We start from the raw sequence: 18,475 nt of genomic DNA, 5'->3' as shown, positions 1-18,475 counted from the left end.
GCTCCAATATACATGTGCAAACACCACAGATATTAACACGCTATACATACACACATGAACTAGGATATACATGCATATGCACACTGCATGCAAACACACAACGCACACATACCTGTGCCACACCCCAGGTAAACATATGCACACATATAGAAATACACACACATACATGCAGAATTAGTTTTATACAGTATAATGAGGTGTTTTTCAATAAACTCTTGTGGTCATGACATGTGAAAGTGAGTTAAAGTACACTTACAAAGTTTGCATAAATGATGTTGGGCTCACTGCACTCAGATTTATGCTAATCAGAACTGTCTCTCTAAATTCCAGCAGTTTGCTGGTATGGTCTATGGCATTTTTTCCCCTTTTTCGAATTGGGGCTTGAAGTCAACACGTTTCATGAACTGCCTGTTTAGGGGCATATTTATTATATTCTGGTTATATTACAAGTCTGTGTAAATTACAACTCAAAAACCTTTTAAAAATTATCTTTGCAAGGTCGCTCGTCCCATCGTATCCAATCAGAGTCCCTCAAGCCTGATGGTTTGGTCCGCCTCTCCCTGGGCGGGGTCACCCTCACACTACTGGAGCAGGAGCCTCCCACTGGTCTCTTTGGGTCACTTGATTCCAATGGGCGATCCTCATTGGCTGAGGTGTCAAGGGTATTTTTCCAGGAGTTGGCCTACTTCAAGGACAGCATGTTCAGTGGAAGAGACTTCAGACACCTGAGAGAGAGTTTTGCCAAAGCCTGCCCACATTCCCACCTCAGGTATTCAACACACAGGCACACCAACATGTGTCATATTGTGCTGGCAAACACACCTTCAACAATACTGATGATACAACCTTTCCCACTGGCTCATCATACCCCTTTCGTGCTGTACAGCTTGCATGAGGCTGCCTCATTATACTCCTTTCCTGCTGTAGAGCTGGATCCAGCCTGGCTCATTATACCACTTTCCCATTGTAGAGCTGGAGCAAGTCTGACTCATTATACCACTTATGTTTTTGCATAGCTACCACTGAGCACTAGTTTCTCTAGTTAGTCTCTGTCATGGAGTAGTCGTCATTCATAATACCATCCTTTCTGACCTATGATGTTCAAAATGGATATGACAACTATAATTTATAAAACAATTTCTATAAATTGATACAATTGTATTATTTGTCTATTTTTATTTTGTTGTGTCCCTTGCTCTCATGTAGCCCTTCTTGTAAATGAGAAGGTATTCTCAGTTAAGATAGCTTTTTAAGTACAGTTTAAATGAAGATAGAAAAGGACGTTAACTTGGTTGTCCAGGGCAGTTGGCCCCTGCCTAGTGCCCTGTTCTTTCCCATCATGTGTTGTGCCTGGTTCCAGCTGACAGAGTGGTGCTGACATTAATCAGAGATCTCCTCCTTCTTTAGAATTGCTATAGATATATGAGCCTCAGTGTCATTGGTTTTGAAGTTGAGTAGAATATGTGGAGAGGGTTATAATGTAATTGGTGCTCTGTTTTTGGCAGAATGACGGGTGCTGCGGTCCAGGTGTTGTGTGAGATGAGGAGTGGGGGCCGCCATGCACGGCAGGTGACCTCTGACGTCTCCTTCAGCCGGCTGGAGCTGCTGGAATGCTTGTGGGAGCCAGGGCCACCCCAGTATACTGAGGTACACAACATCACAACTTGCAACATATCAACACATAATTACATCCATCATCCCAGCATATAATATTACACAGCTATTTAAGTATATAAAGCAGAGATCCTTTCATGTATCTCTGGCCATTTTCCTGTAGCTGCTGCAGTTTCAGAACATCGGCTCCTTCGCTGTGGGGAAGACAGCCAGGCCCTGTGCCCAGCTACATTACAGCCTGACAGAGAGACAGCATCGTAAGGTAACTGTGCTATGTTAGCTGTGCCATATATGCGTGTGGGTGCTCACTGTGGTGTCTGAATGTAATAGTGTGCATTTTCCTGAGCTTGTGTGTATGTGTATTAAATGCCTGCGTGTATGTGTGTGTGTGTGTGTTCTGTTCCACAGAACAGTGCTAAGCAGCGTGTGGTGTATCAGGACAGCACGCTGCAGGTGGAGCTGGGGGAGATGAGCACAGAGCTGGATCTTGACATGCTGAGTAGACTGGAGCATCTGATCCAGGCCCTAAGCCACAGAACAGCACAGAGCGAAGGGAGCGCCCTCTCCCACGTAACTACAGCCCAGAACTGTACTCCAGCACACAGCCATTCAGGGCTGTACTCTAGCACGCAGTCACTCAGCGCTATACTCCAGTACACAGCCATGCCAGGCTATACTCCAGCACATAGCCACTCAGTGCTATACTCCAGCACGCAGCCACTCAGCGCTATACTCCAGCACGCAGCCACTCAGCGCTATACTCCAGCACGCAGCCACTCAGCGCTATACTCCAGCATACAGCCACGCAGGGCTATACTCCAGCACACAGCCACGCAGGGCTATACTCCAGCACACAGCCACTCAACGCTATACTCCAGCACACAGCCACTCAACGCTATACTCCAGCACACAGCCACTCAATGCTATACTCCAGCACACAGCCACACAACGCTATACTCCAGCACACAGCCACTCAATGCTATACTCCAGCACACAGCCACTCAAGGCTATACTCCAGCACACAGCCACTCATATATATATATATATATATACACACACTGGGGTCCAAAATTATTGGGACACTCACTTTTTTTTTCTGAAAACCCACAATATTTTTGCTGCATATTCCATCAGACATTGGGAAAGTCATATTTATGTCAATTTCAGCTTCATCTTCTGTGACCATGTTCCAACCTTGTTAGGTTTATATAGACTTCAATCAGGCCTAATTGAAGTGATGGTCATTTTTGTTCACTTGTCTGCACTCAATAAGTATGTAGTTACCTTTTAAAATTAAGTTAATGTCATGGAATTGTCAGTTTGTTTGGCAGAATTAATGTCATACATATTATTAAAATGTTGGAAATAAGGGTAGTCATCAGGCAATTGTGTGCCTACCACATAAAGAGATGTTTTGAAAATGTTAATAGTTGCCAAAACTTGTAACTGTTTTCGCCACACCATAAATTAGGTTCGAGTGATAAAACTAATAGCTACATGGACACATCCACACTTAACCACAAAATGAAATGCCCAGGTGTCCCAATAATTTTGGACATATAATATATATTCATAAACACTGTCTCCCACTATACCTCAGAGCTATACTCCAATCCACTTATTCTCACAACCATTCTTCAATACACACCCACCAAGGGCTATACGCCAGTGCACATCTGCTCAAAGCTGTGTTCTCTCACTGTCTCAATACACTTGCTCGCAGATTGCTGTACCCCACAGCTATGCTCTGCCATACAGGGCTGTAGTGATTGGGTCTGTATGTCATTAGCGCGACTTTCAACTTTCTCTATCTTTCTCTCTTCTCTAGGTGCAATATTGTGAGCTCCACTCCTCCCTCATGGTGCTGTCTCCCCACCTGGTTCTGAAGGTCCGATTCCCCATCCCGGACCTACGCCCCCCAGGACAGCGCCGCCCGCCTGGCCAGCGGGCAGTACGGAGTGAGACGCTGAGCCTGGACGTGTTGCAGCTGGAGCTGCGCTCTCAGCAGGGCCCTGACCCCCAGCCGCAGGCTACTGCCAATGCCCGCATGACGCAGCTACTTGAGGCCCGCTTCTGCGACCTCCACGGTTCGGGGCCTCTCTCTGCGAGCCAGGGGCAGACTCCTTCTTTCATCTCTCAGCCCCCTTGCTCTCTTTCTTTCTCTCAGTTCAGTTTTGTTCAACTTATTAACAAGGATTTTCAGTGCAGTGTTGGTAGATCAAGTTTATACATGTGAAATATATCATGAAAATTATAAAAATGTAACAATAATGATGACAGAAATATACACATTGCACATTAGTGCAGTGCTCATATGGTAAAGGAATTAAAGAAAAGGCAAACGATAAGAAAAGGGTCAGCAAAACCTAGGAGAAATGGAGCTTTATTTTCTGTTTACTGGTGTTATGTTCTAAACTCCTTGTGAGCAGTTGTAAAGAATGGGTTTCTCTCTGTTTCTCTCAGGAGTGTACGAGGACTGGGAGGGGGGGTCTTTCCCCTGCATACGAGTCCAGATGAACCCAGAGTCCAGCAGCCCAGGCAACATGCCTTTGTGAGTGTGTGTGTGTGTGTGTGTGTTTGTGATTGGGTATACATGTGCATTTGTGGGTGAATGTGTGCATGTATAAGTGTGTGTGTGTGTGTGTTTGTCTTGTCCTTTCTGATTGAAGTATATAAGGACACATGAGGGTGAATGTGTGTGACAGGCGGGTCACTTTCTGCAGGATCTCTGTGCGGGTGAGTGGGGGCGGTGGGGATGGTGACCACAGGGCCAGGCTTGGTGGGGACAGAGACCTGGCCTCCATGTCCCTGGAGAGCCCCTGCGAGCTGAGGGAGCGAGAGAATTCCCCTTTCTCCTCCAACCGCACCATGTTTGAGACTGAAGAGGTATACCCACACACCCCTCTCACTCTGTCTCTCCCTCCCATTCTTCCTCTGTCTCTCTCATGTGACTGTGTACCTCATCTGTTTATGTAAGCTTCTGTCTTCACCCCCCTGAAGCATAGTCCTGCCTGCCTGATGAAATAAAGCAGAGCACAGCTTGGTCAGAGCCAGGGTGGTGCTGACTGTGTGGGCTAGCAGGGGGTTCTCTTCCATTTTAACTGAAATGAAAACCACTGCATAGGGCTGTGTTCATTATCTGTAAGGTCCATTCAGTATATTATGGAAGCATGTGCAGAGGGTCTTTACATTTTGTGAGTTTGTGATTCATGTGAGGCAGCATTTCCTGCTCCCAGTGTCACCACTAACCCATGATGTCTTGAATTTATTTTGCATATTACACATGTTTATATCACTATCACATAAATGTAGATATTGCTCACTTTTTCTTCCATTTCTCCTATTGGTGGAGTACAGTATTGGTGGGTTTCCCATTTGCAGGGATCCCTAGAACGTAGACATCTCAGTTGAAAAGCTGCTCACAGTCAGTTTGGTCAGAGAAATATTCCCAGTTGCTGTTAGTTAATTGATTCCTTCTGAGTGTGACCAAACATTGAAAAGCTTCTCTTCTAACAGCTGTGTTCGCAAGCCTGTTTTTACAGTCCATTTTAAAGTGATTTCATTTTCCCTTTCCGTGTCCTCTCACCATCCCACCGATCTCCCTTCTTCTCTTCCTCTCCCTCCCTCTTTTTCCTCCTCTTGTACTGCTTCTCTTTCTGCCCCTCCCACCCTTTGTCTTTCTCTCTCACTCCTTATCTTCCTCTCCCTCTCTCATCTCCATCCCTCTCCTTTCCTCTATCTTCCTCTTGTTTCTCTCCCTCTTTCCCTCCCTCTCTCTTTATCGCCCTCTCTTTTGTCTCTCTCCTCTCTCCCTCTCTCCCTCTCTCCTCTCAGATGGTGATCCCAGCTGATCCAGTGGAGATGAGGGAGTTTCAGTCTCAGTGTGTGTCTCAGTGTCAGTGTGTAGTGGACATCACTCTGCCCCTGGCTGTCATACTGCTGCCCAGCAAGGAGGCCTACCAGAGTGTGTACAACAGGTACTGTAGGTGTTCACTACTGCTGTCATAGTGTATACTACAGGTGCTGGAGTGTCCACTACGCTCCAACCATAGCATATACAACAGGTACTGTAAGTGTTAACAACTCCTGTAATGGTGTATGCTACAGTTACCACAAGTGTTTAGTAGTCCTGTAATGACGTATAATGAAAATACCGGGAGTGTACACGACTCCTGTAATGGTGTGTACTACATGTATCGAGAGTGTACACTACTCCTGTAATGGTGTATACTATAGGTACCGGGAGTGTGCACAACTGCTGTAATGGTATATACTGCAGGTACCGGGAGTGTCCGCTACTGCTTGTAATGGTGTATACTGCAGGTACCGAGAGTGTACACTACTCCTGTAACGTTGCATACTACAGGAAACGAGAGCGTACACTACTCTTGTAATGGTGTATACTACAGGTACCGGGAGTTTACACAACCTTGTTTAGTGTAGTGCTACAGTGGGCTCCTGGACATTTTAGGTAGTTCGGATCAATTAGATAAGGCCTGTAAAGAGTGCTTTGCAGAGAACTGTTTCCAGAGAGAATCAAACAACAGGAAGACCTCAGTGTGAGACTGAATGGGATAAACATGCGATTATTCCCTGTCCCCCTACAAAAGGCAAGTCAGATAATCTCCTAGAAATAGGAGAGAATAGACACATCATATTTAAATGAGTGATTATTAAGTCGTTAAGTGATGGTCAGTCCTCCATTGAGTGGTGAAGTAGGACGTGCTGACTGTGTTCAGGCGTAACATTCTCTCCATGTTCTTGTGACATTGCATTTCTGCCTGTCCCCTCTCCCCAGGATCAATAATGACCTGCTGATGTGGGAGCCCCCGCCTGAGACTCCCTCCGGCCCCCACAGCCCCCGGCGCTGCTCGCTGCAGGTGCAGGATGACGACTTTCAGCTGTGCAAGTCTGCATTCAGGCTCGGTGGGTGTCTCTGCCGCTACGCCCTTCCACAGCGGTGGTGAACTTTCACGCCACTCCCAAACTTTTGGTGCGGAGGTCACATTGTTGGCGAGTGAGGAAGTTGTTCATTCCCTCCGATTTCTGTTCACAGACTCAGACTCTGATGAGGAGGAGGCTCCATGCGTCAAAGACGGTGAATTTGTGAAGCAGCGGGCAGGGGGGCCGCACACAGGACATGCCCAGAGCCTCCTGTCCCTGACAATTCACATTGGGAGGGGGCGTGTCCAGGCCATGACGGACAGCAAGGTGAGGGGTAAACTGGGTGTGTGTGTGTGTGTGTGTGTATGGCATGGTTCTTTGAAAGTGAGTGAGTGAGTGAGTGTATGTGTGTGTATGTGTGTGTATGTGTGTGTATGTGTGTGTATGTGTGTATGTGTGTATGTATGTGTATGTATGTGTGTGTGTGTGTGTGTGTGTGTGTATGTGTGTATGTATGTGTATGTGTATGTGTATGTGTGTGTGTGTGTGTGTGTGTGTGTGTGTGTATGGCATGGTTCTTTGAAAGTGAGTGAGTGAGTGAGTGTATGTGTGTGTATGTGTGTATGTATGTGTATGTGTATGTGTATGTGTGTGTGTGTGTGTGTGTGTGTATGTATGTATGTTTGTATGATGTGTGTATGAGTGTGTGCATGTGTGTCCGTCCCCTATTCTCCCTGTCTCCACTGTTTTCCACTTTGTGTCCTGCAGGGCGAAACAGGGCAGCAGCTCGAGCACTGCCATGGAGAGGTGGTCCTGGATGTGGAGGGGGGGAAGATTTTCAGTGTAACACAGTACCAGGGTAACCCCCACCTCAACTTTCTGTGTCTAGAGAGCAAGAGAGTGGAGGTGTACCACAGAGGTAAGGAGAATGGAGCCAGTGGTCCACTAGAACAGTGGTCTCACAGGAGTAATTGACATCAGGGTCAGTTAGATACTCTCAGTATACTTTCTAGTGATAATAGTCATGTTAATCAGTCTTCTTTTCCCACCCTACCCTTTCTATCTCCATCCTCCGCTGCAGCGGCTGTCCCAGACACCCCCCTTCCTGTGCGATTGGAGATGCCCCGCTTCACTCCACCTGAACACCTGGACCCTACCATTTATCCCACAGAGGTGGGGGTGAGCAGTGTGGGTAACAGGGAGCAGGAGGGCTACATGCTATCCACTGCCATCAAAATCACCCTGGACCTTCAGAAGAATGTCAAGGTTAGATTTTTTTCTCACTTTTTGAATCTATTTCATCTAAACTTAGGGCTGATGAAAAACTATAGAACAAGAGACAATACAATGTCTGTGTGTGCCCTATTGCTTCACGTGTGTGTGTGTGTATAGGTGTTCATGTGATTGTAGTGTGTATTTCTGTGTGTGGTTTTCATATACTTAGTGTAGTATAATCTTAGTATATAAGTATGAGTGTGTGTTTTTTTTGTGTAATATCTTAGTAGATAAGTGTGTGGATCTGTGTCTGTGTGCATTTGTGTATGAAAATGTATACATACCTGTGGTGCCTTCAAACCCAAGAAGAGTGTATCTCCATTTGTTCTCAGGAGTTCCTGGTCGCTCTTCGTCTCCAAGGTGCTACACTTCGACATTACATGGCATTAACCAATCATAGCTGGCATGAACAGGTACCCACCTCCCTGCCCAGTCTATTTCCTTTTGTTTCCTTACAGTCATGTTATGCTTCAGTACAAGATCCACAAATCATGCTGTGTGTTGTTGGCTTTAGCATGCAGAGAGAGCATGGTAATTGTCACTGAAATGTCAGTCAGTTAGCTGGTAAGTGTGTGGACAGTACAATGACCAATGTTTTGTCTGATTGGCAGCTGGTAGATTTCCTAGATGTGATTGACGAGCCCATCCTTGGTTACACCCCTCCAGCAGTGATCACTGTGCTGCACACTCACCTGGTGAGCTGTGCTGTGGACTACAGGTAACACAGTGCTGTTACACACCATCTAGCCAACATAACTTGCCCCATCACAACTTCTGCCTATGTTATGAGAACAACTCTGTGCTGAAAGGGGAGAACAAAAGCATAAATAACAGACAGGCTCTCTCTCCTCTTTTCTGTCTCTCTCAGGCCTCTCTATCTCCCTTTGAGAGTGATGTTCACTGCAGAATCCTTCTCTCTCTCCAGCAACATTATTGTGGACACTGCGACTTTCCACCTCAGGTTCAACCAAAATAGCAGAAACTGTATTGTGTGTGGTATAACTATAGTAGAAACAGTTTTGTGTGTGGTGTTACTATTGCAGAGGCAGTACTCTGTGTGTGTGCACATGTATGTGTCTCTGTGTGTGGTGTGTGTGTGTGTGTGTGGTGTAACTATAGCCAAAAATATATAGTTTGTGTGGTGTAACTATAGAAGAATCAATACTCTGTGCATGTGTGGTGTAACTGTAGCAGAAACAATACCATGTCTGTGTGTGTGTTCGTGTTGTGTAAGGACAGCAGAAACAGTACTGTGTGTGTGTATGTGTGTGTGCGTGTGCGCGTGTGTGTGTGCGTGTGTGCGCGTTCTCGTGTGTGTGTCTGCTGTGTGTCAGAAGCAGTACTCTGTGTGCCCATGTGTGTGTCTGTGTGTGTTGTGTGTGAATCAGTATTCTGTGCATGTGTGGTGTAAATATACCGGAAACAGTATTTTGTGTGTCTGTGTTTGTCTGTGTGTGTGACCACATGTTTATGTGTGTGTGGTGTAACTACAGCCAAAAAAGTATTGTGTGTGTGTTGGTTTGCATGGTGTAACTGTAGAAGAACCAGTACTCTGTGTGTGTGTGTGTGTGTGTGTGTGTATAGTATTTTGTGTGTGTGTGTGTTCTGTAACTACAGTGCAAACAGTTTTGTGGCTGTGGCTGTGTGTATGGTGTGACTGGATCAGAAAAAGAATCATGTATGTTTGTTTGTCAGGTTCATTCTGGATGACTCTGCGTTGTACTTGTCGGATAAGTGCGAAAGCGACATGGTGGACTTGAGGCGAGGTACGACCTTCTTTAACCCTTCAACACCTTAAGGGGTGATTTTCACATGAATGTGCGTGAGTGAACATGCACCTCATGTTCATGTGTTTGTGTGGTTGCTTGTATTGATTGTCTGTTCTCTCCTTATCTTTAACTACATCTATTGGGTGTATATATCAGCTATGCATGTTGTAGGTGTTTATATTGATTCTCTGTCCTAGATATGTGTGTGGGTGTTTGTATTGACTCTCTTTCATAGATTACTCATGTGTCACTGTTTATATTCATTCTTTCATAGAGTATGCATTCATTGGTGCTGATATTGATAATGTGTGTTAGTGTTTATATTGACTCTCTTCCATAGACTATGTGTGTGTGGTTGACATTGACTTGCTGGAGCTGGCCATCACCACTTGGAAAGGCAGTGACTCAGGGAAACTGGTGAGTCTCTGTGAACCGTGTCCTTCCTCACTTAATGCTGATTCACCAATGGCCACCCGAGGGTCACTATGAGCTTTACAATCGCTTAATTGAAGTAAATTTATTCAGAGAAAAAAAAAAACCTCATCAAGAAATAATTATTTTTAACAAAATCATGTGTGCCACAATTATTAGCACCCCTAGAAATTCTTATAAACAAAATGTAACTGAAGCATTTTTTCCATTTATAGTTTACTTTTTTTTAGTTGATCAGAGTGTTTTGGAACTTTCAAGCAGTAATCCATGACTTCCTGTTCTACTGGGGTATAAATATGAGGTGACACAGAGGCCAAATTCCCTTAGTCATTCTTCAGCATGGGAAAGACAAGAGAACACACAAATCAAATAAGGGAGAAGTGTGTTGACCTTCATAAGTTAGGGGAATGGCTATAAAAAAAATAGCTACTCGCCTGAAAATGCCCATATCTGCTGTTAGGGCAGTAATTAAAAAGTTCCAGTCAACTGGAACTGTGACAAACTTGCCTGGACGAGGACCCAAGTGTATTTTGCCACCACGCACAGTGAGGAGGATTGTAAGAGAGGCAAAAAAATCTCCAAGGATCACTGTTGGAGAGTTACAGAAAAAAGTAGCATCTTGGGGTCACCAAGTCTCGAAAACTACCATCAGACGCCACCTCCATGCCAACAGATTAATTGGAATGCATGGCAGAAAAAAGCCTTTCCTGTCATTTCACCACAAACATAAGCGCCTGGAGTTTGTTAAACGCTACTGGGACTTTGACTGGAACCGTGTTCTATGGTCAGATGAAACGAAAATTGAGCTTTTTGGCTCTCAAGGTGGGTTTGGCGTAAAAAGAAGGATGCTTATACCGAAAAGAACCTCATCAGTGGTGGAGGGTCTGTGATTTTGTGGGGCTGTTTTTCCTCCAAAGGCCCTGGGAACCTCGTTAGGGTACATGGCATCATGGACTCCATGAAATACCAGGACATTTTAAATCAAAATCTGGCCGCCTCTGTCAAGAAACTAAAAGTGGGTCGTCGGTGGATCTTCCAGCAGGACAATGATCCAAAACATATGTCCAGATCAACACAAAAATGGTTTACTGAACACAAAATCAAGCTTCTGCCATGGCCATCTCAGTCCCCTGACCTAAACCCCATAGAAAACCTGTGGGGTGAGCTAAAGAGGAGAGTGCACAAGAGAGGACCTAGGACCCTGGACGATCTGGAGAGATTCTGTAAAGAGGAAAGGTCTCAAATTCCCTGCTCTGTATTCTCCAACCTTATAAGATGTTATAGAAGACTCAGTGCTGTTTTATTGGCAAAGGGAGGTTGTACAAAGTATTAAATGTAGGGGTGGCACTATTGATTTTGTTAAAAATAATTATTTCTTGATGAGGTAATTTTTTTTCTCTGAATAAATTTACTTCAATTAAAGGTTGTATTTTTCCTCATTTTTTCAGTATGAGACCAAGCTAATTCACCAAAAGGTGAATTTCTTATAACCCTTTTTACTCATCTTTACCAGGGGTGCCAATAATTGTGGAGGGGACTGTATATTAGAGTGCACATTGTGCCCTGATATTCCACTTGTTAGAAGGAGAGGGAGAGGCAGGGTGTCTGAGTGAATGGCTAAGAGTGAGGAAAGGTGTGTGTTTGTGCTGAAAGGCTGGACACCTCCTCTGGGTGACAGATCAGCTCTCTCCCCCCCCCAACAGACCCAGCCCCTGTTTGAGCTGCGCTGCTCCAACAACGTGCTCCACCTGCACACCTGCGCTGACTCCTGCGCAGCACTCATCAACCTTCTGCAGTACCTGGTTGCCCACGGCGATCTGCACCCGCCCCCCAGGCACGCCTCCCCCACAGAGATTGCGGGACAGAAGCTTCTGGTGAGAGGGGCGGGTTTGGGGAGGGGGTCTGAAACGGACTTGCACACCACACTGACTGACTGAGAGTGCTGTAGTGTTTAGTTAGTAGGCATGCTAATGAAGAGTGAACCATTGAACTGCAAAATGGAACAGCACAGGCTGGTGGGGTACAAAGTTAGCAGATAGCTGGGATGGAATTGGTCATACTGTAATGAAGCTATTCTTAAAACAAAAGAAACTGGTTACAGCATGAGTGTGCTGGCTAATATAGTAGCTGTCAAAATATGGATACGAGTGAATGGCTGAACCTGCTGAACCTGCAATCGGGTGCCATTCTGATTCGGTGTGGTGAATGTACCCTCCTCCCCCAGCTGTCAGAAAGTCCTGCCTCCCTGCCGCCTTGCCTTCCTGCCGAAACAGCCGAGATCAACCAATACGATCTCACTGATGCTCTGATTGACATGGAGAGGATTCAACGGGATGAGGATGTGGATTCAGGTGAGAAGAGGCTGAGGCCATCCGGCCCGTTTCATGGCATGTGTGAGCTGATTGGTCAGTTGGTGTATTGATTTTAGGCACTCCCCAGGTTCTCCAGCATCAGTCCCGAGGGGCTCACCTGTCTCAGTATACCTATTTCCTGGAGAGGCCCCCAAGCTCTGCCCTCCTGAGGAACAGGAGGAACCTGCGCTTGATGGCCTGGTCTCAGCGGCCCAGGAATCTCAGCCTGACGTGGGATCAGAGGAGGGGTCAGAGGGCTCCACTGACAATGATGACTTCTGCATACTGGAAGCCCCGGGGATAGGCATTCCAGTGAGTCTCTCTCCTTCCCTATCTCACTTTCTCTACGTCTCAGTCTCACTGTCTCTCTCCCTCTCGCTCCATCTGTCTGTCTCTCTCCCTTCCTCTCTTTCTCCCCTCCTCTGCTCCTCTCCTATCTCTCTCTCTCATTTTCTCTTTTTACCAATCTCCTTCCCTGTGTCGCTGTCTCTCTCCCTCTCATTCCCTATTTCTCTCTCCATCTCCCTCTCTATCTCTCTCCCCCTTCTTCTCTCCTTCCCTCTGTCTCTCCATCTGTCTTACAACAGGAAACTCTGTGTTTATCTTTATTCTCTTAGAGACCCACCCTCTCACCCTCCACTTTTCTCCCCTCCTGTTTCTGAAGAAGTTGCACTGTAATTCTGTAAGGCACTGAAACACTTTTGATGACAATAAGACAAAAATAGGTCAGAAGAAGCTCAGTTGGCAAGGTGTCTGCCTTAAGTGCAGAATGAGCCCTATGGCCTTGGGTCAAATTCCCAACGATGAGTGGGATCCCATAGTGGCAGAGGTGCCCATTAGATACTTGGATGACATTAGGTGAGCAGCATCTATCCTCCAATGAGGGCCCACGCCGCCATAGTACACTGTGGGACTTGTAGTGTGAAACACAGCCGTTTGCTGCGTGTGAGGGTGTCTGAGAACTGTATTCAGTTGCACAAGTGCAGCACTTTTCTAAAGCCTAAAACCCACATGTCTGTCCCCCCCCCAGCCCAGAGATGGGGAGCCGGTGGTGACAGTCCTGTGCCCCAGCCCTATCCAGGTTCGGGACGGTTACTTCTCTCGCCCCCGGGGCAGCTCTGACCTCCTGCGTGCCCCCTCCCGTTTCCCAGTGCCCCAGAACAGGGTTGTGCTGAGGGAGGTGTCTGTGGTCTGGCATCTGTATGGGGGCAGAGACTTCGGGGGAAAGCCTATCTCCACCCACAGCCAGCACAGGTATGCACTTTATCACCTGCCACTCATTCCACATGACTAGACCTCACTTCACTACAAATCCGTTTTTTCTGTTTATTTCTGTTTCATCAGTCAAATATGGGGAAAAATGATAACAAATATGCCTATTTGGTCACGGCACACCGGTTGAGAACCACTGATCTAGAGTGATGTACAACAGTGTGTTCAAATTGGTCAGGCAATTAACTGCAACATTATTGCGATTAGTGATGTTGTAATAATGTTTTAAGCTAACCGGTGAGCTTAGCTTAGCTTAACTTATTTTTCCTTGTTTCTCCTGCCTCCCTCTCTCCTTCCCTCCTCTCCCCTCTTTCTGACTTCCCTTACTCTCTAATCTTTCTCTTCTTTCTTTTTTTTACCCTCCCTCTTTTTTTACCCTTCTCACTCTCCTTCCCTCCCTCATTCTCTCCTTTCTTCCCTCTCTCACTTTCTCCCTCTGACTTTCTCTGACTCCCTGTCTTTTACTCCCTTCCCCTTTTTTACTCCCAGGGGGCGCCCTGCTCCCTCCGGTGCACGTGGTTCCCCCTCTCGCTCTGCAGCTCCTCCTCGTCCCCAGAACTCCTGGCGTTGGGCAGGGGGCAGTGGCCGACAGCACAGTCTCCTCATGGAGATACAGCTCACCAAGGTAGAGTTAGCACCAACATCACTTCACACCTGTGAGTGAGTGAGTCTGAGTGTGTGTGTGTGTGTTTGTGTGTGTGTGTGTGTGTCAGTACACCAGCTTGTTTGTGCATGTGTCTCATTAACCACATGCACTACACCCGTCCCTAGGTCAGCTTCCAGCACGAGTCGTACCCGCTGCCAGTGTCTCTGTCTGTTCCGGGGCAGGACACAGAGGGTGCAGGGGTCAGGGAGCAGCCTCTCTCCAGGCAGGTGTTCATTGTGCAGGAGTTGGAGGTGCGCGACCGGCTGGCCTCCTCCCAAATCAACAAGTTCCTCTACCTGTACACGAGTGAGAGCATGCCCCGCCGGGCGCACTCCAACATGGTGAGATCAATGCCCCTTACCTGTTCTCTGTGGCAACGCACCCTGCATGCATTGTTTTGGGTTCTTCTATGTGGCATACCTTCACAGAATTCTGCATGCAAGGTTGGTAGGAGTGTTGTGTAAGTGAACCCCACACTTCCCTGTCATACAGTGCAGTTGGTTCTGTGATTGATTGAGCCAGATCCTTAATGGTATATCAAATTGAGTGGTTCTTTGTATGGCACAGATAGTTCCTCTTTGTTTTTTAACTTTTTTTGTGGCCAAGCAAAAATCTCCAGTTGAACTAATTTTTAGTCTTAAATATGTGTCCCCTAAGTATGTGTAACTAGTCCTTTGTTCTGTGTTAGTAGAACCAAGTGTGTAAATTCTGTCCATTTCTATGACACCTGGATCTTTTCTGGAATGTAATTATTTTTGTCTTTTGAGATTCAGGGCCCAGGCCTGACAGAACTGTTGCAAAAGCTCTAATTGCTGCTGTAGCCTCTCTTTGGTTAGTGTGAACATCAACAGGTCATCTGCAGGTCATTTGCATTTACAGTAGGCACTTAATTTCTGTGCTGTGTAGAATGAGACAAGGTGCTGCAGACTGCTTTAATGGTTTTGCCAGTTTATTGAAGTAGATATTAAACAGGGTGGGAGTCAGACTGCATCCCTGTCTCACTCTGTGCCTTTCAGAGAAAGAATGTTTGTTTCCAGTTACCACTGCACACTTGTTTTTCATATGCATCAATTTGACGACATTGTGTTTTTCCTTTTTCTTAACAAGAATGAGAATATTTTTTGAAAATCCGTAAAGCAAGAGAAAACTTTGTTCTTGTTTTGTTTTGGATTTTGGTATGTGTATATCAGTTAGGGTTTGTAAAAAATCCAATCTCCCCCCCTCTGTCTCTCCAACTCTGTCTGTCTCACTCTCCATCCCTCTGTTTCTTTCTCTCACACTCCCTTTCTGTCTCTCTCTCTCAGTTGACAGTGAAAGCTCTGCAGGTGTGTCCTGAGTCAGGTCTGGGGGGTCCAGAGTGCTGCCTGAGGGTCAGCCTACTGCCCCTACGCCTGAACATCGACCAGGTACTGCTACACAGCTCTACACACCTACATCACAATGCCTACACAGTGCTACAACACTGCTACTACTCCTTCTAAACATCGACCAGGTACTGCTATACAGCTCTACACACCTACACCACAACACCTGCATAACCCTAATACACTGCTATCCCTCCCTCTCAACATCGACCAGGTACTGCTACACAGACTCTCCCTGTCTGCCTCTTAGACTCTGTCTCCACCTCTCTGACTCTGTCTGCTTCCCTGATTTTTTTTCCTCCACCTCTCTTATTCTGTCTCTGCCTTTCTTTCCTAGGATGCTCTGTTTTTCCTCAAAGACTTTTTCAGCAGTCTGGCCAGTGGCATCACTCCCTACCTGCCCGTTGACCCAGCAACCGAAGGTAAATTTATTACAGACTATAGTAATGCTCTTCCTGCTTCCTTTCTCAAAGGATGCTGCCCAGTTTTTAACTTTCTCACTCTCCCCCACCACTCTCTCACTCTCTCCCTCTCTTCCCCACTGTCCCCCTCTATCTCTCGTCTTCCTCCCCCACTCTCTCCCCGCTGTCTCTCTGTCTTGTAGTGAAGGCTGATGGTTCCCAGAAGCCATCCGAAGAGGTAGAGTCAGGGGCCAGTTTAGGACCTGATCTAAGTGCTTCCATGGAAACTACTGTCAGTGAACACAGCTCCTCCTCCGCTGGCTCCTCCTCTTCGACTGATCAGCCAATTTACTTCAGGTATTCCAAGCCCTTACAATCAGCTGAACGTTAAAAAGCTGCATTAACATGCCTGTGACTGTTAAGTAGAAGCCTATTATTGTGTGGATGACAGATCATGTATCTTGTTTGTAGGTTTTTAACCCAACTATCTAGCAGTTATACTGGGTACTAGTTGATTAGAGCCATTAGAGAGGGACAGCAGCTCTGTGTAAAGGGAGGAAACACAGTTTATTTTTTAGAGGGATCTGTAGCCCTGCAGACATCAAGATGGCTGAAGGAAACAAGCCTCTGTGTACACTAGCCTTTTGTCAAGTCCATCTCTTTTCTTTCTTCCCTCTCTTCTGTCCTGCTTTCTTATCGTTCTTCTTTCTCTCCCTGTCTTTAGAGAGTTTCGCTTCACTTCAGAGGTACCTATTTGGCTGGATTATCATGGCAAGCATGTCGTCATTGAGCAGGTATGAGGACAGAGAAAGGACATCGGCCTCTTCCTGGAGTCAGTCTGATAGTTCAAACCTTGTTCTTGTCGTGGGTTGGCTGGAGATACAGAAAGCAGAGATAAACTGGAATAACAGTGTGACATACCAGTTCGGGAATGTGACTATAACTAGAAGGCTGTAGATTCAAAACTTGGGCTGTTTTGGTCTTGTCCAATGGACGAAACCTTAAATGCTTCAGTAATCTGTGTGAATTGCTATTTGATTGTTTGTACATGTTTGCCTGACTTATATCACATTGTTCATGTGACTGTCTGTTTGTTACAGTATCTGCACCTCATTGTTTTTCCCTGATGGCTTTCCTGTGTGTTCTCAGGGGACATTTGCGGGGATCTTGATTGGTCTCGCCCAGCTCAACTGCTCTGAGCTCAAACTGAAGAGACTATGCTGCCGACATGGGTATCAGCCTTTTGTTTACTGCCTGTTTCTCTCTCCGTCCTTCCTCCATCATCCTCTATTCTTTCTTCACTCTGTCTCTCTTTACCTCCTGTTCTTTAGTCTCCTGGCAACATTGCTATGAAATCTCTCACAGACCAGCATCACCTCAACTGCTCATAAAAAATCATGTAGGCCACACAGCGCATTTTTCCTGAATGGATGTTTTAAATGATCACTTTGTCATTTTATTTCCATGTCACACGTGAAGATAGATAGCATCTTTTTACAGCACAGTGCCCTGCCCTTGCATACCCTGATATTCTAGAAGAGAGGCCAAGTGTTAGTGACCTCTATCCCCCTTTGGCGCAGGTTGCTGGGCGCGGACAAGGTCATTCAATACGCCATCAATGAGTGGCTAACCGACATCCGCAAGAACCAGCTGCCGGGAATTCTGGGAGGAGTGGGCCCCATGCACTCTGTGGTGCAGCTCTGTGAGTTAAGGAACTTTCTGTGATCCCCTTTTTGGGACACAGACTTTGGGCAGGTCTTGTTTCTCCTCTCTCTCTCTCTGACGTAGCTGGAAGTTTCTGTGTTTCTGTGTTTGCCTCACTTGTAAGTCGCTGCCTCACTTGTAAGTCACTTTGGATAAAAGCATCTGCCAAATGAATAAACGTAATGTAATGTTTCTGTCAGGCTGGATCAAACTGACTGTCTTCCTGCTCTCTCTCTCCACTCCTCACCCCCTCTCTCCAGTCCACGGGGTGAGAGACTTGTTCTGGATGCCGATTGAACAGTACAGGCGCGATGGCCGCATTATCCGGGGTCTCCAACGGGGGGCAGCCTCCTTTGGCACGTCTACAGCATCTGCCGCCTTGGAGCTCAGCAACAGACTAGTACAGGCCATACAGGTACTGGTGCATGCGCACACACACACACACAGGTAATGACACACAAGCGCACGCAGTCTTGATAGCCCACTTTTATGTAGTTATTTAATTTCTATCTGATATCTGTATTATTTTAACCATAATTTTGTTTTTAATTCAAATGCTTATTTATTGATAACGCAATTATACTACAGGTTCTAACAGGAAAGCCATATGAGGAGTTTGCAGAAAAGGAGCTACATCAGATTCCGATCAGACAGTTTTCTAAGATCAGAATCCACACTCCACATATTTAGAACAGTGTAGGACAACCCTGTGGACATGTGGAGTAGCATGACCCACATTAGCATCACACCTTTGGCCTTCTGG

The 18,475-nt window shown here is 46.2% G+C and overlaps 1 protein-coding gene across 1 annotated transcript in view; it reads left to right on the top strand.

The window, feature by feature from the left end:
* atg2a (autophagy related 2A) overlaps window positions 1-18,475 on the top strand; it is a 31,091-nt gene that overhangs the window by 9,563 nt on the left and 3,053 nt on the right. The window contains exons 11-40 of the mRNA XM_036547794.1: window positions 499-769; window positions 1,506-1,647; window positions 1,778-1,876; window positions 2,023-2,184; window positions 3,443-3,701; window positions 4,078-4,165; window positions 4,338-4,500; window positions 5,449-5,591; window positions 6,413-6,540; window positions 6,671-6,825; window positions 7,267-7,417; window positions 7,580-7,764; window positions 8,106-8,186; window positions 8,385-8,491; window positions 8,642-8,734; window positions 9,469-9,539; window positions 9,883-9,959; window positions 11,678-11,848; window positions 12,199-12,325; window positions 12,414-12,637; window positions 13,356-13,579; window positions 14,087-14,222; window positions 14,369-14,584; window positions 15,548-15,649; window positions 15,945-16,029; window positions 16,212-16,365; window positions 16,733-16,802; window positions 17,158-17,240; window positions 17,589-17,710; window positions 17,973-18,127. Of these exons, the coding sequence (XP_036403687.1) occupies window positions 499-769; window positions 1,506-1,647; window positions 1,778-1,876; window positions 2,023-2,184; window positions 3,443-3,701; window positions 4,078-4,165; window positions 4,338-4,500; window positions 5,449-5,591; window positions 6,413-6,540; window positions 6,671-6,825; window positions 7,267-7,417; window positions 7,580-7,764; window positions 8,106-8,186; window positions 8,385-8,491; window positions 8,642-8,734; window positions 9,469-9,539; window positions 9,883-9,959; window positions 11,678-11,848; window positions 12,199-12,325; window positions 12,414-12,637; window positions 13,356-13,579; window positions 14,087-14,222; window positions 14,369-14,584; window positions 15,548-15,649; window positions 15,945-16,029; window positions 16,212-16,365; window positions 16,733-16,802; window positions 17,158-17,240; window positions 17,589-17,710; window positions 17,973-18,127 (4,244 nt within the window). The remainder of the gene's footprint in view (window positions 1-498; window positions 770-1,505; window positions 1,648-1,777; window positions 1,877-2,022; window positions 2,185-3,442; window positions 3,702-4,077; window positions 4,166-4,337; window positions 4,501-5,448; window positions 5,592-6,412; window positions 6,541-6,670; window positions 6,826-7,266; window positions 7,418-7,579; window positions 7,765-8,105; window positions 8,187-8,384; window positions 8,492-8,641; window positions 8,735-9,468; window positions 9,540-9,882; window positions 9,960-11,677; window positions 11,849-12,198; window positions 12,326-12,413; window positions 12,638-13,355; window positions 13,580-14,086; window positions 14,223-14,368; window positions 14,585-15,547; window positions 15,650-15,944; window positions 16,030-16,211; window positions 16,366-16,732; window positions 16,803-17,157; window positions 17,241-17,588; window positions 17,711-17,972; window positions 18,128-18,475) is intronic.

This window comes from Megalops cyprinoides, chromosome 16 (genome assembly GCF_013368585.1).
Source record: "Megalops cyprinoides isolate fMegCyp1 chromosome 16, fMegCyp1.pri, whole genome shotgun sequence".
In the NCBI taxonomy this organism is placed as follows: domain Eukaryota; kingdom Metazoa; phylum Chordata; class Actinopteri; order Elopiformes; family Megalopidae; genus Megalops; species Megalops cyprinoides.
Note: the sequence above shows the minus strand (reverse complement) of the source record. Positions and strands in the feature narration are given on the sequence as shown.